The following is an 18,037-nucleotide window of genomic DNA, read 5'->3' as shown; positions in this document are numbered from 1 at the left end:
ATGAGTGGGCAACATGGGGATGTGCTGGGCTGCCTGGGGACTTTCCTGTGGCCCTTAGAGGATAGATAGTGTGGAAACAGCCTGATCTCCCAGGGTTGCTAATTCTTAGAAACTTATTGTCACATGGGAGGGGAAGAAAGAAGAGGCAGCTTTTCAGTTGCCCTCTTCCTTGGTCCTCCCTGGTTTAGCTTCTAGAGAATATGGTATGTGCCTGTGGAGAAAAAGTGAAGGACCCGATTCCAGTGCCTTCCCCACTGGACACTGGGGTTTCAAAGATGAATCTGACAATTCCAGTCCTCGAGGATTTCACTGTCTCATAGGCAGGGCTGACAGAAATTCAGTAAATTTACACAAATTTACTGAAGTTCCGTGGATGCCAGACACTGGGGATAGAACAGGGATGCACAGTGCAGGCAGGGCCTTGCTCACGTGGGGCTGCCATGCTGGGCCTGTGAGACTGACCATGAGGAAGGAAACCTCGGAGAGAGGATGGAAAGAAAAGCAGAAAAGAAATGGAGAGTGATTATGGGGCTACTCTGGGCTCTTTGTCAAAAAAGACCTTGCCTAAAAGGTGCTATTTGCCCAGTCAGCTGAATGCGAAATCAGATGTGGGAACATGGGGTCCTATTTCAGGCTGGGAACTGGCAGAAGAAATGGCTCTCAGGCAGCAATGAACTTGACTTTTAACATAAGAAGTTTTCTAGTAATAAATAAGTTAAAACTCTGGGCTTTCAGTATGCTCCAAGCATGTAAGTTCTAAGCATTTTACATGTAATTCATTTCATCCTCACAAAACTATGAGGTAAATACTGTTACTGCCATTTTCAGGTGAGGAACTGAAGCACAGGCCAGTTAACTTGCTCAAAATTACAGAGCTAGTATGTATTGGAGCTGCGATTCAAACCTGGAGTCCAGTGCCCTTCAGTTTCTCCATTTTTAGATGCAGTGCATTGGGTTCATTCATTCACTCAAATATTGATGTTTCCTACATACCATCACTGTTACAGGCGCAGGTGACAAAACGGACGAAGTGCTGCCTTTTTGGCATTCACAAGCACTAAGAGTAAACTAAATACAAGAATCGTAAGAACTAAGGGAAAAAGCGGGAGAGAAGGATAAGGCATGGGGCTGGAGTTGGGTGAACTGAAAATAGAATGAACGGAGAATGCTTCACAGGAAAGGTGATTTTTTTTTTTTTTTTTTGAGAGAGTCACACTGTCATCCCGGCTGGAGTGCAGCGGCGCGATCTTGGCTCACTGCAACCTCTGCCTCCTGGGTTCAAGCGATTCTCCGGCCTCAGCCTCCCGAGTAGCTGGGATGCTACCACGACCAGCTAATTTTTGTATTTTTAGTAGAGACGGGGTTTCACCATCCAGGCTGGTCTCGAACTCCTGACCTCAGGTGATCCACCCGCCTCGGCCTCCCAAAGTGCTGGGATTACAGGCGTGAGCCACTATGCCCGGCCCTGAAAAGGTGACATTTGAAAAAAATACAAAAGAGGTGATTGATCTCAGATTCTGGAACCTCAAGACCCATCTCCATTCTGGGCGCTGCCTCACGCTGCACCACTCAAGGCACCTGCCTAGTGCTCTGGCGCCTCCTTCAGATCCGCGCGGCCGCTGCAACCAGAAGCAGAACTGCAAGGCCGGAAGCTCCACGTCCGCACCCGCCCCTTCCGTTTCGCTTCCGCCTACCTCGCCCAGGCTGCCAGACCGGAAGCGCTCCGCTCTACCTGGATCCTGCTCCTCTGGGTTGAAACCCGGGCGCCGCCAAGATGCCGGTGAGGGTTCGATCCACGGTGTGGGGAGACAGCGGGGATTGCGAAGAGCAGAGAGAAACCGTGTGTGTGCCGAGAGAAGCGGGCGGCGGAAGGCAGAGAGGAAGCTGGGGCCCGAGAAGGAGGGAGGCGAGGGGAGGGGACCGATTGCTGAAGGATTGGGGCGGCCCGGGGGTGCCAGTCGTGGGAGGCGGGGGCGCGGCAGGAGTGGGCCAAGGGTCCAGAGTGTGTGAAGAGGCCCTTTTCTCTCTCTCCGTCTACTCCTTCCGACTCCGGCAGGGTTCCCAAAGCCTCACTAGAGCGCGAAGCCAAGGGCTGCGCTTTTTATTTTTCATATTTCAAGTCCAGGGGTCTAGCTTCTCCTTTTTCTGTCAGGCCCACTTCCTCCTCCGCCCCGGGGTCAGGCTCCCTCTGCTGTTTGTCATTTGTCAGAACCCACTTCCCGGCAGCGGCGGCCACCCCGGAGCCAGCTGGGTTTAGGGCCCTCACAGACTCGTTCGGCGCCTGACTTCCAAAGATTTCCTTTTTCGTGTGCCATCAGAGTGGGAGTAAAAAATTATGACGGCCTGGTTGTACTTAATTTCTGACAGCCAGTTTGTGGGGTAGATTTATCACCGTCATGGTCTCCATTTTGCAGATTCGGGAAAAGGTGGTTCAGTTATTATGTGATTGTTCACACTTTTTTTGTTGTTTGTTTTTTGAGAGAGTCTCGTTCTGTCGCCCAGGCTGGAGTGCAGTGAGGCGATCTCGGCTCACTACAACCTCCACCACCCTGGTTCAAGCAATTCTCGTGCCTCAGCCTCCCGGGTAGCTGGGATTACAGGCACGCGCCACCACGCCCAGCTAATTTTTTGCATTTTAGTAGAGACGGGGTTTCACCATGTTGGCCAGGCTGGTCTGGAACATCAGACCTCAGGTGATCCGCCCCCTCGGTCTCCCAAAGTGCTGGGATTATAAGCGTGAGCCATCGCGCCCAGCCTGCTCACACATTATTTTTAACAAACGTTAACGAGCACCTGCTGCCTGCCAGGCTGTATTTACAGCAGCAAATAAGTTCAACAAATCCCTAATCTTAAAGAATGTACATTCAAATCGGGAGTCGAGACAATAAAAGTGTAAACATAATAAAGGAGATACATACGGTAGTGTCAGGTAGTGACAAATGCTATAAAGAAGCTAGATGGGTGGTCAGGCACAGTGGCTCACGCCTGTAATCCCAGCACTTTGGGAGGCCTAGGTGGGCGGATCACGAGGTCAGGAGTTCAAGACCAGCCTGGCCAACATGGTGAAACCCCATCTCTACTAAAAATACAAAAATTAGCCAGGCGTGGTGGCACGTGCCTGTAATCCCAGCTACTTGGGAGGCTGAGGCAGGAGAATCGCTTGAACCCAGGAGGCGGCGGTTGCAGTGAGCCGAGACCGTGCCACTGCACTCGTCTAGCGACAGAGTGAGACTCCGTACCACCCCCCGCCCCGGAAAAAAAGAAGCTAGATGGGTAACAAGACAGTTGGTGAGAGGGAAGGCGGAGGCTGCTTTAGATAAAGCATACCTGTGATGAAAAGGAGCAAGCCATAGTTGCAAATACATTTTTTTTTTTTTTTTTTGAGACAGGGCGTGACCCTGTCTCTCAGGCTGCAGTTCAGTGACACAAACTCGGTTCAGGTGATCCTCCCACCTCAGCCTCCTGAGCAGCTGGGACTACAGGTGTACGCCACCATGCCCAGCTAAGTTTTTGTGTTTTTAGTAGAGACAGAGTCTCACCATGTTGTCCAGGCTGGTCTCAAACTTCTGGGCTCAAGCAGTCCTCCTGCCTCAACCTCCCTAAGTATTGGGATTACAGACATGAGCCACCTCGCTCAGCCTCACAAATGCATATTTTATGAATCCCATAATTACCATTTGACTCCTGAGCTCTGGGGTACACACTTTATAAATTATCCCATCTAATCCTCATAACGACCCTATGAAGTAGGTACCATGATTCCTGTTTTACAGAAGAGGAAACGGAGCCTCAGAGAAGTTAATTTGGACAAGGTTGCCTAGTAATGGTAAAACCAGGTTTTAAGCCAGGACTCTAGGCTGGGTGCAGTGGCTTATGCCTGTAATCCCAACACTTTAGGAGGCCAAGATGGGAGGATCACTTGAGCCCAGGAGTTTGAGACCAACCTGGGCAACATAATGAGACCCTGCCTCTACAAAAATAAAAATAAATTAGCTGGATGTGGTAGTGCATGTCCTCCCAGCCTCTCAAGAGGCTGAGGTGGGAGGATCACCTGGAGCCAGGAGTTTGAGGCTGCAGTGAGCTGTGATCCTGCCACTGTACTCCAGCCTAGGAAACTCTGTCTCCAAAAAAAAAAAAAAAAAAAAAAACGGACTCTAAATCCCTGTACTGGTTCCAATCGCACATAGAGCACCCTGGATTCACTCTGTTGGGTTTTGTTTGTTTTTTTTGGGGGGGGGAGGGGTTTGTTTGTTTGTTTGTTTGTTTTGAGACAGAGTCTTGCTTTGTCGCCAGGCTAGAGTGCAGTGGTGCTATCTCGGCTCACTGCAACCTCTGCCTCCTGGGTTCAAGCGATTCTCATGCCTCAGCCTCCCAAGTAGCTGGGAATACAGGCATGCACTACCACACCCAGCTAATTTTGATATTTTTAGTAGAGATGGGGTTTCACCATGTTGGTCAGGGTGGTCTCGATCTTCTGGCCTTGTGATCTGTCCGCCTCGGCCTCCCAAAGTGTTTGGATTACAGGCGTGAGCCACCCCGCCCATCCCATCCTGTGATTATTTTCTGTCTGTCTTCTCTACTCTTCAAGGACCAGAATTGTACTACTTTGTATATTACTATATCACAGTGTCTTGCACATAGAAGGTGCTTAGCAATCATTTGATGAATGAATGAATATATGAATGGGACCCATGTTGACTTATAAAAAGCCAGACATCTTGTAAAAAGCAGAACTAAGAATCAGCATACAAAATGCTCTCATAAATGTGATTTTTTTATCCCTTCCTTTAACACACACCTACCCACTGAAGGGAATATATATCTTCTCATTTTACAAGTTTGGAAACAAGCTAAGAGAAGAAGAATGATGTCTTGGTCAAAAGCATAACGCCATGAAGTGGCAGAGCTGAAAAGATAGTGCTTGGGTCTTGGTTTAGCTGGGGGCTGGGTACCCTGATTTATATGATGTTTGTCTTTCTGTAGTGGAAATACTTTGGCCATATACCAATGTGATGTCACCGAACGTAGAATTGGAAGAGATGCACAGCAGCACCCCATTATTTAGTATTTCGTAATAATAACCTTAAGAACATAGACAATAGTAAAATGTAATTTTTAAAAATTAGGTTATTGCTGGGTGTGGTGGCTCACGCCTGTAATCCCAGCACTTTGGGAGGCCGGGGCGGGTGGATCATGGGGTCAGGAGTTCGAGAGCAGCCTGACCAACATGGTGAAACCCTGTCTCTACTAAAAATACAAAAATTAGCTGGGCGTGGTGGCACGCACCTGCAATCCCAGCTACTTGGGAGGCTGGGGCAGGAGAATCGCTTGAACCCAGGAGGCGGAGGTTGCAGTGAGCAGAGATCGTGCCACCGCACTCCATCCTGGGCGACAGGGCAAGACTCCGTCTCAAAAAAAAAAAAAAAAAAATTAGGAAGTAGGCCAAGTGCAGTGCAGTGGCTCACACCTGTAATCCCAGCACTTTGGGAGGCCAAGGCGGGCAGATCACCTGAGGTCGGGAGTTCGAGACCAGCCTGGCCAAAATGGAGAAACATCGTCTCTACCAAAAATACAAAATTAGCTGGGCGTGGTGGCTTATCCCTATAATCCCAGCTACTCAGGAGGCTGAGGCAGGAGAATCACTTGAACCCGGGAGGCGGAGGTTGCAGTGGGCCAAAGTCACGTCATTGCACTCCAGCCTGGGCAACAAGAGCCAAACTCTGTCTCAAAAAAAAAAAAAAAAATTAGGAAGTAGCCGGGTGTGGTGGCTCACACCTGTAGTCCCAGCCCTTTGGGAGGCCGAGGCAGGAGGAACACTTGAGCTTAGGAGTTTGAGATCATCTTAGGCAACATGGTGAGACTCCTTCTCAAAAAAAAAAAAAGTGATGAATACTTAAGCATCATTGTTTTTAACATTATTTACTTTTTTTTTTTTTGAGACAGTCTTGCTCTGTTGCCCAGGCTGGAGTGCAGTGGCACGATCTCGGCTCACTGCAGCCTTCGCCTCCTGGGTTCAAGTGATTCTCCAGCTTAGCCTCCCACGTGGCTGGGACTACAGGCGCACGCCGCCACGCCTGGCTAATTTTTTATATTTTAGTAGAGATGGGGTTTCACTGTGTTGCCCAGGCTGGTTGCAAACTCCTGAGCTCAGGCAATCCGCCTGCCTCAGCCTCCCAAAGTGCTGGGATTACAGGCATGAGCCACCACGCCCAGCCAACATCATTTACTTAATTGTAAGTTTATATAATTTGATTTTTGAGAAGAGCTGTGTTTAACAACCAGCTTGAAAAATGCCTCAAAATTTAACAATTGGTTTTCTTGAGCCAGAAAGAACCAGCCCTCGCACCTCAATGCTGCTATCCCTTCTCCCTCCCCTAATTAATCTTGGGTGGTTTACTCTTTTTTTCCTTTAAGGGAAGGTTGTTTGCCACAGTGACATTTGCTCTTTTTCTGCTTCTGTGTTCTTCCTGGGCTTGCCATTACAGGCTTACCACTCTTCTCTCATGGATCCTGATACCAAACTCATCGGAAACATGGCACTGTTGCCTATCAGAAGTCAATTCAAAGGACCTGCCCCCAGAGAGAGTAAGTCTAAACCCATTATTTTCAAATTTTGGTACAAAATGCCTAACAATCTTCTGAAATGATCAAATCAGGAAAATTCTTAGCTCAGTCTTCTCTCTCAAATTGCCCTTGTACTTTGCTTGGTAGATATTGTGGTCTAGACCTTTCAAGATAGTGGTTATATGTTGCATTTAATAGGAAATTGTATTATTTCTTCTGACTTCTCTAGGAAACTCTTTTGAGAAAATGGAGGAAATGTGCTTAATTCTGGACACTGTTTATCAGTTCTTTCAAACAAATCTAATGCTGTTACGTCTAGAATGCCACATGCCCATCCTTTCTGTCATCAACCTGAAAAACAACAACAACAAATATTTTAACCTCTTCCTCGTCTAAATCTACTTCCTTTATTCATTCTTCAAGATCTTCATTTTTAGCAATACCTCAATCTTAAATCTGAAGTGTACTATGTAACATTACTTACGTCTATTCCCGCTTTTCTGAATTTTATTTCAGAAAGCCGCAATATTTTTCAGACACTGTCTGAGACTCTTCTGATGCTTTCTGAGATGTTCTCCCAACACTATAATTTGTATTATGTTAGACATGGTTTCCCTGTACCCTGCAAGGGTCTGAACTGAATTCCATTCATGGTTTCCAAGACCATTATTATAATTACCAATTTGGTACTGATCCAGTCCCCATTTCTCTGCCAGACTGTTTGACTTGACCTTTTTTAAACTTAATTTTGTTTTCAACACCATTTGAAAGCTCAGTAAACTTAATGCATATGGTGAGTCACCACAGTCTCTACTTGATTCTGAGGAAAAGGAACAAGGAAGAAGACAGCCTGGGAAAGAAGAAAAATAACATAAAAGAAAATCACAAGGCTGGGTGCGGTGGCTCACACTTGTAATCCCAGCACTTTGGAAGGCCAAGGCAAGTGGATCACTTAAGGTCAGGAGTTCGAGACCAGCCTGGCAAACATGGCGAAACCCCAACTCTACTAAAAATACAAAAATTAGCAAGGCATGGTGGTGGGCACCTGTGATCCCAGCTACTCAGGAGGCTGAGACAGGAGAATCGCTTGAACACAGAGGGTGGAGGTCGCAGTGAGCCAAGATTGCACCACTGCACTCCAGCCTGGGTGACAGAGTGAGACTTCATCTCAAAAAAAAAAAAAATTTTTTTCACTGCAAAGGCCAGGCGTGATGGCTCACACCTATAATCCCAGCACTTTGAGAGGTCAAGGTGGGTGGATCACCTGAGTTCAGGAGTTCAAGACCAGCCTAACCAACATGGAGAAACCCCATCTCAACTAAAAATACAAACAATCAGCCGGGCATGGTGGCGCATGCCTGTAATCCCAGCTACTTGGGAGACTGAGGCCGGAGAATTGCTTGAACCTGGGAGGTAGAGGTTGCAGTGTGCCGAGATCATGTCATTGCACTCCAGCCTAGGCAACGAGCAAAACTCTGTTTCAAAAGAAAAAAAAAAAAAACCTGAGTTGGAATGGAGGCCTGTGCTGTGAGCTAAATAACAGCATTAATCACACTAATTCATTTATATTCAACAAATATCTGTAGAATGCCTTTTATGTGCCAAGTATTCTTCTAATTTCAGAATCCTTTGGCCTTTGCCCCCTCCTGTCATTGCATTTAGAAGAACTAGCTGGTTTTTGGAAACAATATTGAGTCCTCCAAGAAAGTTTTCTTTCACAGATAAGAAAACAGATTGCAGCCAGGCGTAGTGGCTCACGCCTGTAATCCCAACACTTTGGGAGGCTGAGGCGGGCAGATTGCCTCAGGTCAGGAGTTTGAGACCAGCCTGGCCAACATGGTGAAACTCTGTCTCTACCAAAAATACCAAAATTAGCTGGCTGTGGTGGCAGGCACCTGTAGTCCCAGCTACATAGGAGGCTGAGACAGGAGAATCACTTGAACTCAGGAGGCGGAGGTTGCACTGGGCCTAGATTGTGCCATGGCACTCCAGCCTGGGCGACAAAGTGAGACTTGATCTCGAAAAAATAAATAAAAAATAGGGCGTGGCGCGGTGGCTCACGCCTGTAATCCCAGTACTTTAGCACTTTGGGAGGCCAAGACGGGTGGATCACGAGGTCAGGAGATCGAGACCATCCTGGCTAACACGGTGAAACCCCATCTCTACTAAAAATACAAAAAATTAGCCAAGCGTGGTGGCGGGCTCCTGTAGTCCCAGGTACTCGGGAGGCTGAGGCAGGAGAATGGCGTGAACCCAGGAGGCGGAGCTTGCAGTGAGCCAAGATTGCACCACTGCACTCCAGCCTGGGCAACAGAGCGAGACTCCATCTCAAAAAAAAAAAAAAGTAGATTGCAAGGAACACAAGTCTAGAGTTAGAGTTCTGTTGAAATTCTTCCACAGGGCAATGAGCTGGGATGAAGACAACTGAATTGCAGAGTATGAAAGCTTCAAGATTACTTTGCATTTCTGCTGTGCGAGAACGTTAACAGTCATAGACAAGAAGTATAAGTAACTATCTCAGCACTGCTGAAACCAGCTGCCAGATATCAAGACCCTGGGATTTTGACCTTTTTAAAATAATAAGAAGAAAAACAAAAAATTGCCAAACAAATTGTGTCATGAGATCTGTCTTTGTCAAGACAGTATTTCTGGCTTTTGTCCGTCTAGAGCTACCTACAACAGCTTGTACGAGTATATTTTAAGTCATAATTTTCATAAAAAGAAAGATGTGTATCTGAACCTCAACATGTTCTAAATAATTGAGTTTTTTTCTGAAACTATAATATGTAAATTCAAATAAAATTATATTGAATACTTTTTATTTTATTTAATTATATATTTTTTTTATTATTACTTTTTTGAGACGGAGTCTCGCTCTGTCACCCAGGCTTGAGTTTGGTGGAATGATCTCAGCTCACTGCAACCTCTGCCTCCTGGGTTCAAGCAACTCTCCTGCCTCAGCCCCCTGAGTAGCTGGGATTACAGGCACATACCATCATGCCCGGCTAGTTTTTGTATTTTTAGTAGAGACAGGGTTTCTCCATGTTGGCCAGAGTGGTCTCGAACTCCTGACCTCAGGCAATCCATCCGCCTCGGCCTCCCAAAGTGCTGGGACTACAGGCGTGAGCCACTGCGCCCGACTGAATACTTTTTATTTTTAGGAAGCAGTTAAAGTTAGTCTATGTCTCAGTGTTTTTTTATAAATGCATTGAGAGACGTCTTGAATAATGTTCACCAAATGCTAATGGTAGTTATTTTTGGGGAAATGGGAATTAAGGTGACAATTAAAAATTTTTTTTTGGCCCGGTGCTGTGGCTTATGCCTGTAATCCTAGCTACTCAGGAGGCAGGAGGATCACTTGAGGCCAGGAGTTTGAGACCAGCCTAGGCAACATAGTGAGACTGCATCTCTAAAAAAAACTTTTTTTTTTTTTGGAGACGGAGTTTTGATCTCGTTGCCCAGGCTGGAGTGCAATGGTGCAATCTTGGCTCACTGCATCCTCCACCCGCGAGTTGAAGCGATTCTCCTGCCTTAGCCTCCCGAATAGCTGGGATTACAGGTGCCTGCCACCATGCTTGTCTAATTTTTTGTATTTTTAGTAGAGGCGCAGTTTCACCATGTTGGCCAAGCTGCTCTCAAACTCCTGACCTCAGGTGATCCACCCGTCTCGGCCTCCCAAAGTGTTGGGATTACAGGCGTGAGTCACTGTGCCTAGCCATCTTTAAAAACTTTTCTTTAAAATTTTTATTTAATTTTTAAAGAAAAAAATTAGCCAGGCTTCATGGCGCATGCCTGTAGTCCGGCTACCTGGGAAGCTGAAGCAGGAGGATCACTTGAGCTCAGGAATTCAAGTCTGTGGTGAGTTATAATTGTACCACTGCACTCCAGCCCGGGTAACAGAGCAAGACCTCTCTCTAAAAAATAAAACTGTTTTGATTGAATTTCATTTTCTAATGAGCATGTATAAGTTTTACAAAAACAATAAAGCTGTAAAAATAAACCATGTACTACTTTTCTATAAATATTTTCTGAAAATCCGGGGGCGGTGGCTCACTCCTGTAATCCCAGCACTTTGGGAGGCTGAGGCAGGCGGATCACGAGGTCAGGAGTTCGAGACCAGCCTGACCAACATGGTGAAACCCCATTTCTACTAAAAATACAAAAATTAGCCAGGCCTGGTGGTACATGCCTATAATCCCAGCTACTTGGGAGATTGAGGCAGGAGAATCGCTTGAACCCGGGAGGCAGAGTGAGCCGAGATCATGCCATTTCACTCCAGTCTGGGCGACGGAGCAAGACTCCGTCTCAAAAAAAAAAAATTTGGCCGGGCACGGTGGCTTATGCCTGTGATACCAGCACGTTGGGAGGCCGAGATGGGCGGATCACGAGGTCAGGAAATCAAGACCATCCTGGCTAACACGGTGAAACCCCGTCTTTACTAAAAATACAAAAAATATAGCTGAGCATGGTGGCAGGTGCCTATAGCCCCAGCTACTCGGGAGGCTGAGGCAGGAGAATGCCGTGAACCCGGGAGGCGGAGCTTGCAGTGAGCCAAGATCGCGCCACTGCACTCCAGCCTGGGCGACAGAGTGAAACTCTGTCTCAAAAAAAAAACAAAGGCTGGGCACAGTGGCTCATGCCTGTAATCCCAGCACTTTGGGAGGCCAAGATGGGCGGATCACGCGGTCAGGAGATCAAGACCATCCTGGCTAACATGGTGAAACCCCATCTCTACTAAAAATACAAAAAATTAGCAGGGTGTGGTGGCAGGTGCCTGTAGCCCCAGCTACTCAGGAGGCTGAGGCAGGAGAATGGCGTGAACCCGGGAGGCGGAGCTTGCAGTGAGCCAAGATCACGCCACTGCACTCCAGCCTGGGTGACAGAGCGAGACTCTGTCTCAAAAAAAAATAAATAAATATTTTCTAAAAACTTTGTATTTCAATAGGATCATTTTATTTTATTCAACTCTGCAACTGTTGACAGTTGTATGTGTTTTCCCTTTATGGCTTTGATAGTTGTTATGTTTTGTATTTGGCTAATGTTCTCTGTGCTCCTTCCCTTGTGTCCTGCTTAGCAAAAGATACAGATATTGTGGATGAAGCCATCTATTACTTCAAGGCCAATGTCTTCTTCAAAAACTATGAAATTAAGGTAAATTACAGAGCTTTTAATATTTAACTTAGTTTTCTCATAGGGATAATACCAACCTTGCTATCCAGATTGCTGTGAGGAGAAAATAAAATGAAATCAGCATGTAATTTTTAAATTCGAGAGCAGTGCTTAATGTTAGCTTTTGTATAAATATTAGTTTCTTTTTTTTTCCTCCAAATTCTATACCAGGGGTTGGCAAACTCTAACCTGAGGGCCACATTTGGCCCACTGCCCCTTTTTATGAATAAACCTTTATTGGAACACAGCCACAACCATTTGTTTCTATATTATCTATAGTTACTTTCACACCAAAACAGCAGAATTGAGTAGTTGTGACAAAGACTGTATGGCCCACAAAACCTAAAAATACTGCCTGCCTTTTACAGAGAAAGTTTGCCAACCCCTTGCTAGAAGTATCTTTATTTATTCAACATTAGTTAAGCAGCACCTACTATGTGCCAGCCTTTTGTTTTGTTTTGAGACAGGGTCTTGCTCCGTCGCCCAGGCTAGAGTGCAGTGGCACAGTCACAGCTCACTATACCGTCAACCTCCTGGGCTCAGACAGTCCTCCTGCCTCAGCCTCCCAGGTAGCTGGAACTACAGGCACGCGCCACCACACCCAGCTAATTTTTTGTATTTTTAGTAGAGACGGGGTTTCACAGTGTTAGGCAGGATGGTCTCGATCTCCTGACCTCATGATCCGCTCACCTGAGCCTCTCAGTGTGCTGGGATTACAGGCGTGAGCCACCGCTCCCAGCCCTAAAATGGAATTTCAGCCCCTCCTTGCCAAACTCTGAACTTCTGGAATCAAACAGGTTGTGAATTATTTATTTGTAGACTCTTGGTGTACAAATTGTAGTCTAAACATTCTGTGATGGTAATAGAATGTTTTCTATATCTCATGTGTGGGTTAAGTTTGTAACAGTTATAAATGTTACAATTCTCTGGGCACATTGCTTGAGTTCGGGAGTTCGAGACCAGCCTGGGCAACATGGCGAACCCCCGTCTCTACAAAAAATAGAAAAATTAGTGCATGGTGGCTCACGCCTGTAATCCCAACACTTGGGAGGCTGAGGCAGGTGGATCACATGATGCCAGGAGTTTGAGACCAGCCTGGCCAACAAGGCGAAACCCCATCTCTACCAAAAATACAAAAATTAGCCAGGTGTAGTAGTGCATGCCTGTAATCCCAGCTACCCGGGAGGCTGAAGCACAAGAATTGCTTGAACCCAGGAGGTGATGGTTGCAGTGAGCCGAGATCACACCACTGCACTCAGCCTGGGCGACAGAGCAAGACTGTCTCAAAAAAAAACAAAAAACTCTGCCACATTTCATTTGTTCCCAGATACTATATTGTCTTAAAAATAGGGAAATGTGGCTGGGCGCAGTGCCTCCGCCTGTAATTTGGGAGGCCAAGGCGGGCGGATCACCTGAGGTCGGGAGCTCGAGACCAGCCTGACCAACATGGGGAAACCCCGTCTCTACTAAAAATACAAAATTAACTGGGCGTGGTGGTGCGTGCCTGTAATCCCAGCTACTTGGGAGGCTGAGGCAGGAGAATCACTTCAACCCAGGAGGCAGAGGTTGCGGTGAGCCGATATCACGCCATTGCACTCCAGCCTGGGCAGCAAAAGTGAAACACTCTCAAAAAAAAAAAAAAAAAATAGGAAAATGGTGTGGTTTGGGGGTAATTTTTTTGTTGTTTTTTTGTTTTGAGACAGAGTCCTGCTCTGTCACCAGGCTGGAGTGCAATGGCGCGATCTCGGCTCAGTGCAACCCTTGACTCCCAGGTTCAAGCAGTTCTCCTGCCTCAGCCTCCCGAATAGCTGGGATTACAGGCACACGCCACCACGCCAAGCTAATTTTTGTATTTTTTGGTAGGGACAGGGTTTCACCATGTTGGCCAGGATGGTCTCGATCTCCTGAGCTCGTGATACACCCACCTTGGACTTCCAAAGTGCTGGGATTACAGGCGTGGGCCACCGCACCCGGCCTTTTTTTTTTTTTTTTTTTTAATTCGAGACAGAGTCTTGCTCTGTTGCCCAGGCTGGAGTGCAGTGGTACAGTCTTGACTCATTACAACCTCTGCCTCCTGGGTTCAAGCGATTCTCCGGCCTTAGCCTCCCTAGCAGCTGGGATTACAGGCGCACGCCACCATGACTGGCTAATTTTTGTATTTTTAGTAGAGACGGTGTTTCGCCATGTTGCCCAGGCTGGTCTCAAACTCCTGGGCTCAAGCAATCCACCCACCTCAACCTCCCAAAGTGCTGGGATTATAGGCATAAGCCACTGCACCTGGCCTAAATTTGTGTAAAATTTGACCCAAAGTCCATACCACATTTGATCAACATTCATTTGTCTTCTCCACATTTTCTTTTTGGTTAGGTCAAGACATTGAGATTATGGACTTCTTTGGGAGCAAGTCAAATGTGAAATAGTTGCTTCCTCCTTTAGAGTAATGACTATTTCTGTTCTCGGCAGAGACCCTGAAGGGAAGGGTTTTTAAAAATTAGCCAACCATATGGAGCAGTTCAGGCTTTCCAGGCAGATTTGTTACTTCTTCCTATACAGTGAGGGGCTGTTGACACAGATCCTTGGGAACCCTGGGGCAAGGGGAGCCGAGAAAAACGAGAGAGCAGCCACTCAGCCGAGCGTGGTGGCTCATGCCTGTAAACCCAGCACTTTGGGAGGCTGAGGTGGACAGATCACTTGAGGTCAGGAGTTCGAGACCAACCTGGCCAACATGGTGAAACCCCGTCTCTACTAAAAATAGAAAAATTAGCCAGGCGTGGTGGCGGGCACCTGTAATCCCAGCTACTCGGGAGGCTGAGGCAGGAGAATTGCTTGAACCTGGGAGGTGGAGGTTGCAGTGAGCTGAGATTGTGCCACTGCACTCCAGCCTGGGCAACAGAGCAAGACTCCGTCTCAAAAAAAAAAAGCAGCTGCACATCTCAGAGTGGGGCTTGTGCCTTCCTCCCAGGGGCAGACGGAAAAGGAGACTGAGGAGACTGTGCATTTGGAGAATGGGAGTTTTGATGTGATAGTGGCTGTCCTACCACTGCATTTAGCAGATAATCAGAAGACAAAGATGGAATTCATACATTGCACATCATTGTTATGTTTTGATAACTGTTTTTAAGTCTTCTTTTTCTCCCTGTAGAATGAAGCTGATAGGACCTTGATATATATAACTCTCTACATTTCTGAATGTCTGAAGAAACTGCAAAAGGTAATTAAACTTGGATGATTGTATATCAGGAAAACAAATTGCTGAGAGGCATTTACCCTCCCAGTCATCTGGGATTTGTTGAGACTTTAAAGACAGGTAGAAAATATTTCCTCTGACTTACAGCATGGACTTAAGAGAAAAATTTGAATTTAGTTCTCTGAACTTGTAGTATAATTGACTGACACAAAGATAAAAGTAGTGGTGTTTTAAGGCTTTGAATATATTTTCTCAAGATAGAAATCTTGACAGAGGAATTCCTTTTAAGCCCTTGACTCAAGGGTTCTTAACCTGGGGTCCAAGGATAGAATTCTTCTTTTCCCTGTAAAATATCTGTGTGTGTGTGTGTGTGTGTGTGTGTGTGTGTGTGTGTGTATATATATATATATATATTTTTTTTTTTTTCCAGTGCAATTCCAAAAGCCAAGGTGAGAAAGAAATGTATACGCTGGGAATCACTAATTTTCCCGTTCCTGGAGAGCCTGGTTTTCCGCTTAACGCAATTTATGCCAAACCTGCAAACAAACAGGAAGATGGTAAGAACAGGTCTCTATCCTCACTCTGTGACACAAGAAGATTTTCTCCACTTGACTTCCTACCACCCCTCTTTTTCTTGCCTTGATTCATGTACAGATTGAGAGTGAAATCATAGGAAGTACATTATCTTATTAGTCACTCTCACAAACGATTCTTGGCAACAAGGATGACATGCAGAAAATCTTTTGAACAAAAACAAATGTAGTTATAAAACTATCTGGACTGTCATTTCTATTTTGTATCCTGTTCAAATGTATAAAAATGTATTACCACAGTGAGCATCCAGAACTGCAACCAGTACATTTGGGATGTATTTGCAAATACAGTTTTTTTTAAATTGTTCTGTTTTAGAAGTGATGAGAGCCTATTTACAACAGCTAAGGCAAGAGACTGGACTGAGACTTTGTGAGAAAGTTTTCGACCCTCAGAATGATAAACCCAGCAAGGTAAGACCCTCTTCTTGCCTGCTTAATTGGTAAATCACCTTTTATCCCATAGCCACCATTGAACACACTAAGGTCTTCCATTGCAAGAATATTTTTAATTTCTGCATTGCAATGTTGCTTAACTTCCAGTATATGTCTAGTGTGTAATATGCGTTCACTGAATCACACTAAATAATGAATTGCAGGCCGGGCGCAGTGTCTCACGCCTGTAATCCCACCACTTTGGGAGGCCGAGGCGAGTGGATCACTTGCGGTCAGGAGTTCGAGACCAGCCTGGCCAACATGGTGAAACCCCCATCTCTACTGAAAATACAAAAAATTAGCCAGGCGTGATGGTGTGCACCTGTCATCTCAGCTACTCAGGAGGCTGAGACAAGAGAGTCGCTTGAACCCAGGAAGTGGAGGTTGCAGTGAGCCAAGATCATGCCATTACACTCCAGCCTGAATGACAGAGTGAGACTTTGTCTAAAAAGGGTTTATGGCCAGGCGCGGTGGCTCACACCTGTAATCCCAGCACTTTGGGAGGCCAAAGCAGGCGGATCATGAGGTCAGGAGATTGAGACCATCCTGGCTAACATGGTGAAACCCCGTCTCTACTAAAAAATACAAAAAATTAGCCAGGCGTGGTGGCAGGCGCCTGTAGTCCCAGCAACTGGGGAGGCTGAGGCAGGAGAATGGCATGAACCCGGGAGGCGGAGCTTGCAGTGAGCCAAGATCACACCACTGCACTCCAGCACTCCAGCCTGGGTGACAGAGTGAGACTCCGTCTCAAAAAAAAAAAAAAAAAAAAAAAAGTTTATAAGAGATTCCAGACTAATGTGAAATTTTATTATTAAATAAATGCAAATTCTATTGTAATTTGACCCTGCTGTTCATTCTGTGTTGTTCTCTCTTGTTAGTGGTGGACTTGCTTTGTGAAGAGACAGTTCATGAACAAGAGTCTTTCAGGACCTGGACAGTGAAGGGAGCCCGGGCAGCCACCGTCTCCAGAGGCCTGGGCAGCATTTTCCAGCAAGATGTACACAATCTTTTGCCTTTATTTCGTAAAGTTTTATACAGAAGAGAGAAGAGCATGTCTTTATTTGAAAAACTCTTGATCAAGAATTTGGGTGGGAGAAAAGAAAGTGGGTTATCAAGGGTGATTTGAAATTTTCTGCAGCATTAAGCTGGCGCTTAATAAGAATAAGTAATAATAAAGAAATTTCTAACATTCCGTGTCAGAAAAACTTTATTGCCAGTCTTTGACATTCACTTACAATTTGTTTTGAGATAAAATTCACATTCCATAATGCCCTTTTAAAGTGTACAATTCACTTTTTTTAGTATATACATGAAGTTTTACAACCATCCCCAGTAAATCCAGAGCATTTTCATCACCCCGGTGTAGTGAACCTGCACTCTTTAGCAGCCACCCCACCCCACATTCCTCCCCAAGCCCCCTGTCCCTCCCACCCCTCCTCCCAGTATTAATCTATTTTCTGTCTCTATGGATTTGCTTATTCTGGATAATTCATGTAAATTGAATTTTTTATACAACGTGGCGTTTTATGTCTAGCTTCTTTGACAATGTTTTCTAATTCACCCATGTTAGAGCATATATCAGTGCTTTCTTTTCTTTTTCTTTTTTTTTTTTTCTCTCTGTGTATATGTACGAAATAAAATATACTAATATGGCCAGGCGCAGTGGATCACGCCTGTAATCCCAGCACTTTGGGAGGCCCAGGCGGGCAGATCACCTGAGGTCGGGAGTTCGAGACTAGCCTGACTAACACGGAGAAACCCGGTCTCTACTAAAAATACAAAAACCAGCCGGGCCGGGTGCGATGGCTCACGCCTGTAATCCCAGCAATTTGGGAGGCCCAGGCAGGCGGCTCACCTGAGGTCAGGAGTTTGAGACGAGCCTGACCAATATGATGAAACAATGTCTCTACTAAAAATACAAAAATTAGCCGGGCATGGTGGCACGCGCCCGTAATCCCAGCTACTCGGGAGGCTGACACAGAAGAATCGCTTGAACCAGAGGCAGAGGTTGCAGTGAGCCGAGATCGCACCATTGCACTCCAGCTTGGGCAACAAGAGCGAAACTCCATCTCAAAAAAAAAAACAAAAAAAA

The 18,037-nt window shown here is 46.0% G+C and overlaps 1 protein-coding gene across 1 annotated transcript; it reads left to right on the top strand.

The window, feature by feature from the left end:
* Positions 1–1,711: 1,711 nt before the first annotated feature.
* ARPC3 (actin related protein 2/3 complex subunit 3) lies at positions 1,712–16,886 on the top strand. The gene is made up of 7 exons (NM_001251913.1): positions 1,712–1,780; positions 6,486–6,585; positions 11,639–11,715; positions 14,876–14,944; positions 15,351–15,477; positions 15,830–15,924; positions 16,824–16,886. The coding sequence occupies exons 1-7, from the start codon at positions 1,775–1,777 to the stop codon at positions 16,884–16,886; spliced, it is 537 nt and encodes a 178-aa protein (NP_001238842.1). The 5' UTR covers positions 1,712–1,774.
* Positions 16,887–18,037: the final 1,151 nt, after the last annotated feature.

Source organism: Pan troglodytes, chromosome 10 (genome assembly GCF_028858775.2).
Source record: "Pan troglodytes isolate AG18354 chromosome 10, NHGRI_mPanTro3-v2.0_pri, whole genome shotgun sequence".
In the NCBI taxonomy this organism is placed as follows: domain Eukaryota; kingdom Metazoa; phylum Chordata; class Mammalia; order Primates; family Hominidae; genus Pan; species Pan troglodytes.
Note: the sequence above shows the minus strand (reverse complement) of the source record. Positions and strands in the feature narration are given on the sequence as shown.